The sequence below is a fragment of the Vombatus ursinus genome, unplaced genomic scaffold (genome assembly GCF_900497805.2).
Source record: "Vombatus ursinus unplaced genomic scaffold, bare-nosed wombat genome assembly UNPS02014832.1, whole genome shotgun sequence".
Classification (NCBI taxonomy): domain Eukaryota; kingdom Metazoa; phylum Chordata; class Mammalia; order Diprotodontia; family Vombatidae; genus Vombatus; species Vombatus ursinus.
Genome location: NW_020954610.1, coordinates 2704020 through 2719021, shown reverse-complemented (window position 1 = coordinate 2719021; position 15002 = coordinate 2704020). Strand labels below are relative to the sequence as shown.

At 37.1% G+C, this 15002-nt stretch overlaps 1 protein-coding gene across 2 annotated transcripts in view; it reads right to left on the bottom strand.

The window, feature by feature from the left end:
- The window catches only part of LOC114026052 (kinesin-like protein KIF27), a 107548-nt gene extending 93320 nt beyond the window's left edge, over positions 1-14228 (bottom strand). For both annotated transcript variants that reach the window (XM_027839664.1, XM_027839665.1), the window contains exons 1-2: positions 14128-14228; positions 9261-9651 (exon numbers count right to left, since the gene is read on the bottom strand). In XM_027839664.1, coding sequence (XP_027695465.1) covers positions 9261-9558 — 298 coding nt within the window. In that variant the 5' untranslated portion in view covers positions 9559-9651; positions 14128-14228. The remainder of the gene's footprint in view (positions 1-9260; positions 9652-14127) is intronic.
- Between the last annotated feature and the right edge of the window lie 774 nt (positions 14229-15002).

Below are 15002 nucleotides of genomic sequence, written 5' to 3'. Positions count from 1 at the left end.
CAGTCACCCAGGCTTGCAACCTAGGTGTCATCCTCAATTCCTCACTCATCACCATCCCTCCCCCCAACATCCAATCTGTTTTTTTCAAACATCTCTCCTATGCTAAAGCCAATTTGTAGTCATTTATTATATAGAAATATAGATTATTTCGTATCTGCCACTTTACTGAAGCTATTAACCAGCTTGACTAATTTCTTTGCTATTTTCTCATAGATGCCCCATAATGTCTGCAAATAGGGAGAATTTTGTCTCACATTTGCTGCTGCTCATACTTTGTGTTTTTTGTTCTGTAATAACCAGTATTTTTAGAACTATGTCAAATGATAGCGGGAAGTAGACACATCTTTGTTTCACCCCATTTGTACTGGGAAAATTAGCATTTCTCAATTGCAAAAACAAACAAAAAATCCAAATACTAATTGTTGGTTTTAGATAGAGACAGGGGTTTAATTTGTTAGTTTGTTGGTATAGGGAACTTGCCCAACGAAACTCTCTTTACCAATGCAGTTTAAGCACATCATATAGTTACCTAGAGTACAAGATTAAAGTGACTTGCCTAACATCATACAGACAAGTAGGGTCAGATGCACAACTCGGACCCAGATCTTCTTGATTTCAAAGTCAGCCGTTTGTACGTTACACCAGTGATAGCTGGGATATATTTAAGAGGCTCCCTTCAATGCCCATGCTTTTTTTTTTTTAAGGTTTTAAACATATGAATACAGTATTTGGTTATCAAAGTTTTTTTTTCTCCATCTATTGAATTGATCTTGTTTTTGTTGTAGGTATGACAAGACTAATTGTCTTCATGTTGAATTATATTCTTGTACCTCTGATGTGAATCCAATTTGTGAATTTTCACTATGCACTGTAGTATCCTTTTAATCATTTTACTTAAAATATTTGTATCAATATTCATTACTAATATTAATCTAAGGTTTTTGCTCTTTTCTCTCTTTGGTTTGTGTATTAGGATCACATTTTTCTCATAAAAGGTGTTTGTTTGAGTGCCATCCTTTTCTATATTTGGAGAATTTTTTTTTGCTTTAATTATTCTTTAAATGTTTGATAGAATTCACTTTTAAAACCATCAGGCCCAAGGGTTTTTTCTTTGAAAGTTCATTTATGGGTTATTCAATTTCTTTTTCTTAAATTGGGTGGTTTGAAAATCTGTTTTCTGAACTTAATTAAGTTTATTTTTTTTTTGTAGAAATTCATCCATTTACTTTTAATTCTCAGTTTCTCAGGCATATAACCATATTTGATAGGTTTGGATAATTCTCTTTATTTCTTCTGCACTTGTTATGAATTAACCTTGTTCTTTCTTGTCTTGTTCAGTCATTTTTCATTGTGTTCAACTCTCTGTGACCCCATTTAGGGTTTTCTTGGCAAAGACACTGGAATGGTTTGCCATTTCCTTCACTAGCTCATTTTACAGATGAAGAAACGGAGGCAAACAGGGTTAAGTGACTTGCCCATGGTCACACAGTTAGTAAGTGTCTGAAGACAGATCTGAACTCAGGAAGATGAGTCTTCCTGACTCCAGGCCCAGCACTCAATCCACTACAACATCTAGTTGCCCAACCTTGTTTATTACCTTTCTCTCTTAATCAGATTTTGGTAAGTCTTTAAAAAAACAAAACTTTTACCTTATCAATATTATCTTTATTTTCAATTTTCTATATTTCACTTCTAACTTGCAAGATTTCTTCTTTTGTATTTGTTTCAAAATTATTAGTTACACTCATCCTTCAGTTTATAGTCACAGGGAAAATAAGTAATAATGGATGAATTTTCCTTATAAATAATGCAGGGTGGCCATCTAATGGACGAAAATGGTGGTTGCAAGCTAATCTGTATGAGCCTACTCTATACTAACAAGTTGCCAGAAAAAATAACCCTACTTTCTGACCTGGTGTCCAAGAAAGCATTAAATAGCAAAAAATAGAGGTGGTCCATACATTCTGGTTTAGTTCATACATTATGTTGTTGGCTATAAATTTTCTGTTTATAAGAATATTTGCTTAACAAGAATATTCCATACATTCTCTAACCTTGCAAAATATAATTTATTATTCATTCAAACTCAAAATAAAGACCTGAATTTCAGAGTTGTATAATAGTTGCTAAATCAAATCTTAAAAAACAAATCTTAAAAAAATTAAAAAACAAATTTACCTAAGTACCCAGAATTCTTTACTTTTATTAAAGGGATAATCTACAAACTATTTATAGTTAAAAAAAAAAACTATAGCTATTATTTTGCCATAATTTGTTCTTTAAGAGATTATGCAAAGAAGTTATAAATGTGAAAAATATTACAGCATGTAACATTTGAAAAAAGTCATATGAAGTAAGGCAGAGCAAGGAAAGTAGAACCAGAAGAGTTGACACCTTACAATTAAATAGAAAGAAAAATACGGAAAGAGATATAGAGGCAAATGGATAATGAACTGAAGGGAATAATGAGATCACAATGAACAGTCTCAAGGTTTTCATCACTCATGCCAATTAAAGGCAGATGCTTTGGGTTGGAGGAGAATTTATGTTATGTTTCAGACAGAATTTGAATTTCTCAATCGTGGCTTGCAATAAAAGGCTTTTGGCCAGGGAAGGAGTGCACCTACCAAGGGACAACAAAAACAAATTTTAAGAACTCTTACAATTTGGTTCAGAGTGCTCTGAATAGAATAAAGAGGGAAGCAAGAAAACAGTTTATGAATATCCACCAAGTTAAATATTAGAGAGACCATCAGGTAACAAAGAAAGTGGTGGAACAGTAGAAATGCCCAGTGATCTACAGGAAACCAAATCCAAAGAAGGAGTCAATAATCAAACCGATGACTTTGGATGTGCCAACATATATACAATATGTGGGCTATATGGTGAACTTGACCTTTTAATGCTAAGAAAAAGAAAAACTGACCTCATAAGTAAGTTTCAAATATATCTAGCAGAATGTGTCTCCTGACTAGAAGATTATAATATACTGAAAAGGAAAATAATGAAGGGGAAGGTAGTATACCTGAAGCAAAGTAGTGCTGTATATCAATAATGAATACTCATGTGGGGGCAGCTAGGTGGTGAAGTGGATAGAGCTCTGGCCTTGGAGTCAGGAGGACCTGAGTTCAAATCCAATCTCAGACACTTGATATTTACTAGCTGTGTGACCCTGTGCAAGTCACTTAACCCCAACTGCCTCACGAAAAAAGCAAAAAAAAAAATACTCATGTGAAAAGATCCCTAAATAAAGGAGATAGCAAAGGGGAACCTAGCACTTAGGGAAAGCTAAATGGAGGAAGAAACTGAAGCAATATTGCTGTGGGAAAACACCGAAGAACAGAGGAAGTGTCAGCTCGCCTATGGTATGCAACTCACAGGTCTCTCCAGTGCTGCCCGAACCAGATTAAGATGTAATTGTGAAATACTTAACAAAAGAAATAAAATAAACAAACATAAATAAACAAAAATACAACAAAACATAGATAATACTAGTGGTTTTCTAAGTCAATATGCAGCCTGTTGGGATCCTTATGTACAATTTAAAGGCCACTGTTTTTGAGTTTGACACCACTACCACAGAACATCTGAGGAGACAGAAGCAAACAATTAAGGATTCCTACTAAGACACGTAATAGGGCAGTGATAGCCTCTCAGAGGGTGAAGAAAGTGACAAGGCAAATATTAATCTAGAACCAATATTGGTCAGTATAGAAGAAATGGTTGACAAAGGAGAAATGACAGGACCCTTGGACTTTTATCACAGAGAAGAGAAAAGATAGGCTTAGGATGGCATGTCCTAGATTTCAGAGAAATAGTAGTTTGGATCACATTGCCTAATATGCTACAGGGAAAGTCTGTCCAACAGGAGTGAGTTCTTGAAAATTTTATTATGAAAACACAAAGAGAAATAATTCTGATGAGGTGTAAGTGGGGGAGCTGCCTAAAGAGAATAATGTAGATATATACCCAAACAAAAGATTTTCTGAAGAACCATATATTAGACAGAAGTAAAGGCAGGTAGTTATTGCACAGCCTCTGGAACTTCATTAAATCTTTACACATAGTCTAGCAGATGTAGTTGGTCCTTGTTTGGTCCCTTATGATCGTTCATTTGTGTTTACCTTGTTCTGTTCCTCTTAATTCTTATGTTTGAACTTCAAAGCACCACAGTTCTGGTTTTTTTTATCAAGAATGCTAGGAAGTTCTCTATTTCATTAAAGATCCATTTTTTTTCCCATGTAGCACAATACTCAGTTTTGCTAGATAAATTATTATTGGCTGTAAACACACATCCTTTGTCTTGTAGAATATCATATTTCAAGTTCTCTGTTTCTCTCGTGATGGCTCTAAATCATGTGTGATCCTGACTATGGCTACTCAGTATATGAATTCATTCTTTCTTGATGCTTGCAGCATTTTATCTTTGACCTGAAAGCTCTGGATTCTGATTATGATGTTCCTGAGACTTTTCATTTTGGAGTTTCTTTTAGCAAGCCATAGGTGGATTCTGTTTGCACTATGCCTTCTGGTTCCAAAATATCTAGGTAATTTTCTGCTGCTAGATGGTACGATGGATAGAGGGTTGGTCCTAGAGTCAGGAAGATATGAATTAAAATCAAGCCTCAGACACTAGCTGGGTGACCTTTGGCAAATCACTTAACCTCTTTTGTCTCAGTTTCCTCATCTGTAAAATGGGGATAATAATAGCGCTTACCTCCCACAGTTGTTGAGAGGATCAAATGAGATACTTGTAAAGTGCTTAGCATGATACCAGGCACATAAATGCTATTATTATTATTACTGTCATCATCATTATTATTTCTTGAAATATCATGTTCTAGGTTTTTTTATTTTTTGTTATGGTATTCAGGTAATCCAGTGATGCTTAATTTTTTTTCTTCCATATCTGTTACCCAAGTCAGTTGTTTCTACTATGAGATAACTTAGATATATTCCTCTATTTTTTCAGTTTTTTTACTGTGTTTTAATATTTCCTGTGGTCTCAAAAAATCATTGGCTTGTATCTGATCCATCTGAATTTTCAGGGAGTGTGTAGATGACGCAGAGTTTTATATTTTTCATGCCAAGCTGTTAATTCCCTTTCCATCTGGTTCTTCCATAGAGCTAACTTATTTTCCATTTTTTTCCTTAAGCAAGCACACTCATTTCACTTATAAAAACATTTTTAATTCTTGTTTTATCTCTTCCAGGAATTCTTGTTCTGTTTGTGCCCAAACTGTGTTTTTCTCTGAGGCTTTGTTTGTAAATTTTTTGAAGTCCTTCTCTTCTGAGGTTTATATCTTGAGTGTTCCTGTCAACACAATAATTCTTCATGGTGGGATTCTTTTTTTTATTTGCTCATTCTTCTGGACTACTTCCTGACTTCAGATTTGGTCTTAGGACTGGGCTCTGCACACTTCTGGAGAGGTCTGGACTGCTCCTGTTGCTGCTTTCTTGAAGTTTTGTGTTATTCTAGGATTTCAGGGACAGGCTGGAGACTGAAAAACTTTCAGTGTACTCAAAGTGGTCTCATGAAAGGCAGTTTGATTACTGCCCCTGTGGACTGAGCTCTGCAAGTTCCTGAACTGGGTTTGAATCTGAGCAAGAATATACTGCTGCAGGACTCTGCCCACATGAGCCATTTGGGAGGCTCTGCCAGTTCAGATTGCCAGAACTGAAGGCTCCCCTTTGATTTGGGATTGCTACCCTGGTTATCCCTCTGCAAGCTTCAGACTGGGTTAGATGCTACACCACTAGCGACTAACTTGCCTAAGTCTTGCAACCTTAGACACACAACACAGAACCCCATCTCAACTCATCTGAGATATGTGACCCATCCCAAACCATGCATTCAGTGCTCTGGTATGGTTCTGGGACCTCTGTGGTGCACAGCCTCTCTCTGGACAACTGAGTGTTCTATGTATGATATACTTCATTCCACGTCCTGTCCCTAGACAGTCTACAGACTTCTCTGCCTCCCTATGACAAACTGGGCTGGACAAATGACACACTGTGACTTTTTCTTGAATTTCTCCATCTCAGTGTGATGCATTTTCTAGCTCTATTTGGAGCAGGGTCATTTTTTAGGGGGGGAGGTGGAAAGGGTGGTGAGGATGGAGCTCCCTGCAGTTCTTCCTGCTATTCCACTATCTCAGCTTCCACGAATGCTTTCTTATTTGACCACCAAAGAGCTGGAAGGGACTTAGAGTTGTAGTCTCTCAGAGTGCAAGAAGTTTGGGACCAATAAATAAGTGCTGGCTTTAATTTAAAATCCTTTCTTTGTTACCTCTCAATAAAAGTGCTGGTCAATTCTTAGGCACTTTAAACACAGATTAAGTTTTTCTTTCTAAGAAATACAAGTTCTTAGAAATACATCCTTTTCCAAATACACCTATTTCATCCACATTAAAAACATGTTGATCAGTGCATCATCCACATTCTTCAATGACTTTCTTCAATGAGGCTATTTAGATGTGGCATTCTTATCTGCACTGGCCTCCTTTCAGTAATTTCAACATTATGCAATTAAACTCAAGCAACTGACCAACACTTCCAGTAAAAGTTTCTTCACCATCCACTCCATTTTCCATTTTCTGTTACTGTCTTAAATAAACTTGAAGATTTTGTCTCAATGGCTGCTCTGCTGAGAAATGCATTTTTTACTGTAATCTTCAATCTATATGGTTAAAAGATGTTTTATCACTACAACACTTCTATTTGTTAGAGCTGTTTGCACAAAAGTCAGATGCAATTTTGCCTTTTTCTTTAATTTGGCCTGGGCATTTTGCAATATTCTGTACCACAGATTCAGGCATTCCAATATCTAATACTAAAGTTACTATGACTATATTTCTGTCATTTAATTACAACAAATTTTTGTTCTAAAGCATTAACAAGCTTTTTTTTTGCACTAGCAGTGTATCCATGTGAAGTATTCTTCCTTTTGTTATAGGTTCTTTTAAAAAATAAATTTAACTTATTGGGCATATGGTACACAGCAGCAAATCACATCCACATGTGCAAACTGATGACACAGTGTGTTAAAACCTCTGTATTCCATTAGTTGGATTTTGGCTCACATTAAATACAACCCAGTATCATTTTATAATTTGCCTAAAATTGAATGATATATTATTCAAACTCACATTATTCAAGGCTTTGATATATTTACTAAGGTAAATATAAGGTAAGTGAACAGTAAAATAAACAGTTGGTACAAAACATACCCTCTCCCACCAAAAAAAAAAGTCTGTGACACTCTCCCACAAGTACATATAAAGTCCAAGTCAAGGGCAGCCCTTTGACTGAATCCAAACTTCACAGAACAAATCCCCTTAATAAAAGGACTTGTTCTGTAAAACTTGGACTCAGTCAAATGGTCACACCCAAGGACCTAGAAGGCCACACGTAGCCTCAAGGCCACAGGTTCCCCACCCCTGGTCCAGGGAAAAGTAGGCTCAATTGGGAAACTTCCTTTTTTTTTTTTTTAATTAAACAACACCAACCCAGAGAAAAGATTACAGGCCATACACAAATTATTTACATTTTAAGAAGAATATAATATGGTGCTCTTTTTTTAAAAAAATGATGTTTAAGTTCTCCAATCATTTGAATTAGATTGTGGTAATACACCACCGGATACTTTTCTATTTGCATTTTCTTTGTAGCACACGTGCGAGGTTGGTAATATGAACATTATCATCCTCATTTTTAACAAATGAGAAACTGAGGTTCACAGATTATACCTGACTTGCCAACAGCTATGCAAGGTTAAGTGACAGACCAAGAACTCTAATCTAGATCTTCTAGCCCAAAGTCCACTGTCCTCCCAATGTTACCATACTACTTCTAAGTTCTATTCTAGTTCCAAATTCTATTATTCTATGATCCTTCCTTTTTTAAAACTAGAATTTTTATAGGCAGGAAAGGTCTGACTGTAGGGCAGTCAATGTTTAAAATACCATCAGGGTATCTAGCAACTGAGGAAATTTACATGCACTATAATGTTGCTGTATTATCTCTCTTTAGACTTGTTTCTGATTAAATATTAAAAGTCACAAAATTATCTGTAAAAAAAGATATCTGAGCATTTAAAAACCCATTACTCCCTGATTAGCATTTAGACTATAAAGTACTAACAACTAAATAAAGTCTAGTTCCAATAAAAACTGTCAGTGAAAGATAAATACTGCATTGTAGATGATAATTACTCATTTATATGGCACTTTACAATTACAAAGTTTCTCTATATATTATTTCCTCTAGTCTTTTGTAGCTTGAGGCAGATTGCACAAGCATTATTATTTCCATTTTACAAAAAGTGAAATTTCTTTCCATCCATAATTGTTATTTTAAATGACAAAGGAAACAAAGTTTAAATGATACCTACTAACAGATAACAAGGCAAAATTTTCCATGGTATTAAATAGTGAATTCCTCATCACTTGAAGTATTCAACCAGAAGCCTGACAGGGAGTTTTAAAGGAAAATTTCATATTTTATGAGACTAAGATTAACAAGATTTTACCCTGAATCCTCTAATTTACACAGTCAGCATTTGGCTATGCCAACTGTTGAGGAAGTTACATGTTTTTATGGTCTGACTTCAACTCAAACCTGATGACATCTCTTAATACAGTTAAAGTAGATTTATTCACAAATTAGTTCTCTTCCTAATAACGATTTCAGTTAATTCTTTAAATATTTACATACATTATTAGCAATATAGATGATATCATTACAAAAACTTTTTTGAAACAAAATAAATAAGGGCAGATCAGGATATGAGAGCACCCCTGTCTCCTTTAATTTGAACTTCTTTTCAGTTAGTCTTTTACAGAATGTCAAAGTAGAAAGGGATTTTCGAGATCATTTAGTCCAATCCCTTTATTTTAGAAATGAAGAAACCTAGGCCTAAGAGAAAAAAAAAGAATTTGCCCAAGATCACCCCATGTGTTAATGGCAAAAAATAAAAGACTAAAACACAGGTCTTCAAGCTCCTAGGAGAATGTAAATTGCTCTACAAATCTTCAAGTGCTATTTAATGAGAGCTATTTTTATTATCATTAGTCTCATCCTTCGTCCAAAGTCAAAAAAAAGCACATACAAAAAAATTCAAATTCAGTATTCAAGATGAATCCTTCAAAGTTAGTAACTTCATGATATCCTATCTTATTTCTTTTAGTCTCACTTCATAGTTTGCTTCTTGGTAGTAAACCAGATAACCATATATAAGTAAAGAAGCTTAAGGATCTTACCTATGTGGCCTCCTCCAATGGTGTATGTTTTCCCAGATCCAGTCTGTCCATAGGCAAAAACTGTAGCATTATATCCCTCAATCAATGATGCAACTAGAGGTTTGATACAGGTACTATAAACCTCATCTTGGGTTGAATTTTTGCCAAACACAAAATCAAAAGTGAAGATGCGATCTTTCCCAATGATAATTTGCTGGGTATTTGGAATCAGTCTCACACATACTTGGTGATTATGAAGAATTTCTTTGCAAAGCAGAGGTCTGACTCTTACTGCAACTCTCACTGGTATTTCTTCCATGGTATGACAAATTCCAGTGAATTAGTTTCCTAATTTTTAATACCTAGTGTGTGAAACATCCTTCTTATTTGTGTTTTCATAACAGCTTGAATCCTGTATATAAAAATGACAAAAAATTTATTTTTTTCTCAATTGTCAGAAATCTTTTCATCAAAGTACAGTAACCACCTATAATGGAGAGAAGGCACCATTATAGTAAATTAAACTAGCTATATCTAAATAACTACAAAAAATAAATTATTTAAAACAAAATATTAGTCACAAAGCTTGTCATCTTACAGAAAAAAACCAACACTTTTCATTAGACAAGCAAAGAGGCAATATAAAGTAATCCATAAATGAGGGACTAGATTTGTTCTATGGAGCTCCTGAAAGCAGAACTAGGACCAATGAGTAAAACTAATATGGAGGGTAACTGGAGCTAGAAAGAGCCTTATAACAACTAAAGGAGTCAAAAAAATGAATCAGGGTGCTTTGTCAGACAGTGAATCCCTCATCACTTGAAGTATTCAACCAGAAATTAGATGATCACCTCTCAGGGCACCTGTAAGGGTTGAAGAGGTATCTTTCATAACTAGAAAGTTGGCCCAGATAACCAATGAAATCCCTTCCAATTCTATATAACTAAGTACAGTAAAATATTTTGCCAGTGCATCAGTCTAAATAATGACTGGTTTGAGGTTTAAAATATTAAGACTATAAAATACATGTTTGGACAACTGTAGCTCTTCTACTAAATTTTCTGATTACGTATTCAATCAAAGGCACCAGTAAGCTCTTTAAAATAGATAAGGAATAAAAACAAGATCCATAACTATAAGGTTTATATTTCAAAAGAATTCTAAATAAGAAATCATTTTCTCAGTCCTATGTCATTTTTATGATGTGGAGAATTGTACATTCTGAAGATCCTAATGTTGCATCACTAACATGGAAACAAATGAAATATTTTGAAGTCAGTAGTTTAACTATTAATGTGTAAAACTGAAGCCATTTCCCCCATTCATTCAATAAGCATGTAAATCCTCTAAGTTTAAAAAGGATACCACTACAATCTTCACCCATAAGGAACTTACAATTAAGTAGAAAAGACTAGACTCATAGGTAGAATATAAACAAATCCATGATCTCTACAAACACCACACATTTACTGCTTACAGAACACCAATAAATCAGCAATTATCAGCCATGGGCTGGGGCTGGTGCCTGAATAGTCCTCACAAAAGGTGAGTCATCCCTTTAATGAGTTGTTGTTAGTAATTACCTACACAGACATGTGAAATGAAAAAATTTTGGGCAATTACATATCAGAAATTTCAATGACTTGTGATATTGAGGTTTACTATAATACTACTATGAAACAGCACTTCCATAAGTCATCAAAAAAAAAAACATTTCCAACACTGCTGTTTACAACCCTCTGTTACTTAGGCCCCCAGAGAACGACAACATCAAAAATAGAACTCCCTTGGGCTGCAATATCTCCAAACAAAAGTCAATCCACTAGTAATAGCCAAAGATAAAACATATATACCTCAAAGAGGTCATGAACATTCCATCCTTAAGAGAGTCTGATTTAATGGAAATAGCCCTGGAATTAGATTTAGATCATATCCATGTTCTGACACTGACTAGCCGTGTCAATTCACCTTTGAGCCTCAAACTTTCCAACAAAGGATAATAATTCTTGCACTACCTATCTGAAGCTTTGAGAACTTGTAGATGTGAATTACTATTCGAATCGAACACTAAAAAAAAGTATAATGGGGGGGGAAACTTTGTTAAATACTAAAAAACGAGAAAATTCTGGGACATTACATGGAAAACTGGATCCTAATTAGAAAGTGCACTGTGTCAGGGCAGCTAGATGGTGCAGTGGATAGAGCTCCAGCCTTGCAGTTAGGAGGACCCCAGTTCAAATTTGGCCTCAGACACTTGACGGTTATCAGCTATGTGACCATGGTCAAGTCACTTCCCTGACTGCCTCACCAAAAAAAATAAAAGTGCACTGTGCTCAAAAGAGGTAAACAGGGTAACTAGGAAGATTCATTATTTATTTTTTTAAATCTATGAATACCCATAATACCTGAGGTAATAACTATACATATTCATTTAAAAAATTATACAATTCATTAAAAATTCACTACCATAAATACTAGTACATTAGTATACTATGTACATTATACTAGTACATTATGTATTATAAATACATGACAGATAAGTGGTGCAGTGAATAGAGTGCCGGACCTGGAATCAGGAAGATTCACCTTCCTGAGTTCAAATCTGGCCTCTGACACGGATGGCTATGTGACCCCTGGGCAAGTCACTTAACCCTGTTTGCCTCAGTTTCCTCATCTGTAAAATAAGCTGGAGAAGGGAATGGCAAACCACTCCAGTACTTTTGCCAAGAATACCCCAAATAGGGTTACGAAGAGTCAGAGTGGACTAAAACAACTGAGCAACAACTTCAAATACACAAAGGCAAGGGTTGTGACCTATGTTAGTTGAATTAAACCCTTCTTCATTGTACTTCAGCTGGTGAAACTGCTATAATAAAATGTAATAGTAAAATATTGTTTGAATGATGCTTTTGTTTAAAAAAAAAAAAGTAGGGATGATTATCTCAGCAAGAATTTGACCATAAAAGTTCACCTAACCTAGCCATATAAAATTAACAAGGCCACACAAAAGAAGGGGTATAAATGAAATCAGTATAAAAGAATTTGAATAAAATAATACTGATCCACAGCTTACTCAAACACTGTAGTTAGATGCTTTTTTGTGGTATGGAAATGACTCTGGATTCTGGAAAGCTGTATCAGAATGGTCATTCAAGGACCAATCCAGTTCAGAGTGGCTCACTACCAGGGTGGAGTCTGTAATCTCAGATGTCCTGTGAACTAACCAGGTTTGCGTGATAATCTCTAAATCTTCTCTACTTTCTGTGTCCTTGGGTTTTCAAAATGTAATCATTTTGTCTAAAAATTGCAGCTTACAAAAAACTGCTTTCTGAAAATGTTTTCTTATAGGAGTGATAAAATTTAAAGTATTAAATGCATATAATTGTAAAAGATTTTAGGTCTAGAAAGGACCTTAGCAGTTATTATTCTCAGCCCTTTCATTTTACAAGATAAGGAAAGAAAGGTTCCGAGAGAATTGACTCAGTCACGTTCTTATGAATGAACTGTGTATTTTAACTCCCAAGTCCAGTCAGTGCTCTTTCCTCTGCACCTCCTTGTCCATGTAACTTAATCACAGAAGTATATCTGCCTCCCATGTCTGAACGAAGTTGGTTATTTAGAAGAGAATAACCAATTTTTTTTTTTTTTTTACCAGGAGGGAATGATATGAACATGGAGTTCTCTTTTCTCTTCCCCTTTTGCACTAATCACTAAGGCCAGAAGCCCTATTATTTTACTGAGGAGAAAATGCAACCTGCAGAAGTTTACACATACCCCTTAAGTGAGAGAATCAGAATATAAACACCAAGTCTTCTGATTCTGCTGCTAGTGACCTGTTCACTGCACCACACTGTTCACTTTCTGGATTGGGCATGGTTCCCAATGAGTCTATCTTAAACAGTAATTAGAAAAGACTGTTCACGCTATACTACAGATCCGTAACTACATAAGCACCTAAAACACACGACTGAAAACTCAAGGACTGTGTCAAAGTCATTAATCTCCTGGACTTACAGGAACAAAGACAAACTTGCAGTGACCACTTTAAACATGAACTGGTCACCATGCCACTAATATCCCCGTAGTCAGCCAACATCCCTCCCTGTCCCTTAACTGGGAATAGCACAATTTATTTCCATTTGGATAAAGTGCTCTGCCCCTAAAGAGGCGAAATTGAGAGGTGTTTCTATGTCCAAAGTCTTTTTAGCTTTCTAGGTATCATGGACCCTTTTAGCAGTCTAATGAAGTCTAGGGACCCTTCTCAGGATGTTGTTTTTAAATGTACAAAACGAAATACACAGGATTACAAAGGAAGCCAATTATATTGAAAAATAAAGTTGAGGGGGGATAAATTCACGAGCCCCACGAACTCCTGCTCTACATCAAAGGAGGGTGGTAGAAGGACACCTTGTCACAAGGAGCCCCATGGATGCCCTCAGAACCCCCAAAACACTAGGAGACCCCACCCCAATCTTCCTCTCAAAAAGGCACACTCTCCCTCCCCCAACTGCCAAACAGGCTCCCAGGCCGGCAAAGACCAGATTTCCAGGGGGATGGTTGGGGTGAGGTGGGTGGGGTTGGTAGTAGGCGGGATGGGAGGGTGGACTACATTAACCTTGGTTTCCCAACCCCAGGGCGGACTTTCGGACACCCCGCCCGTCGGAGAAAAGCCTCCCTCGCTTTCACTAACGGCGCGGGCCAGACCGGGCTGAGGTGGGCCGGAGGGAAGCGCTGGGCCTCGCAAGGCCTGGCCTCCACAGCCGGGAGAGGGCAGGGAGGCCAAGCGGCGATCACAGGGAACCAGGAGGAAGGAGGAGGAGGAGGGAGAAGGGAGGGGGAAGTGATGGGGAAGGTCCAGTCGCCGCCGCCACAGCCGCCGGACACTGACCGGGCTCGGGAGAAAGCCACCCTGCAGCCGAGGGGAGCAGCAGCAGGAACACGAGCGCAGGCTCGCTCAGGCTTCCGAGCCTCTTCCTCTTCCTCCTCCTGCTCCCCTTTTGTTGCCAGTCGTTGCCCCGGCAACGGCGGGCCGCCCCGCGCCCTCTCCCGGGCAACGGCGCCAGCCAGCCAGAGAGTGAACTGGGCCCAGGTACACCCCGGGCAGAGCGTCGCTGTCCGGTCTTCAGGTCTCTCACCCTCCGCGGACAGCGACCCCTGCTGCAACTTCGGAGGGAAGCCACCTAGAACCACTAACAATCCTCGCCAAGCCACAAAAGGTGAGCAGCTCACAGGGAGGCAAGGGTGTGCTGGTCAAATATTTGACAACTGGCTCTCCAGGAAAACAAACAAACACATAAAAACAGTATGCAGGACACACTTTTAAGTTTAATCAGCATTATTAACACTTTATTAAGTCTAGACAATCAACAAAACAATAAATCATGCTCTTTTTTATAGTGTTTGCCTATTTCTGTTGAAAATTTAACAATTGGCTCTTCAGTTAGAGCTGGCTCCAGTACACCTCTATACGGAGGCTTTTGTTCAGGAAGCCTATATTTTCCCTCATCGGGCCTACCAATAAAACTAAGGAAAAAGGAAGAAACTCATTTATATTCATCCCTACCCCTGTAAAGGGGTCTATGCGTCCAGGCCAATGTCTACAAGGAAGCATTGGGCTAGGAGAGCACTAAGCACATAAAGAGTTACCTTTCAAGAGAAATTAAAAAACAAAAAAGATCAATCACTTAAACTTTCCCCTCGTGCTGTCCTCAATAAGAACAATAACACATTAAGATTGAGAATAGGATCTGATGAGGAGAAAGC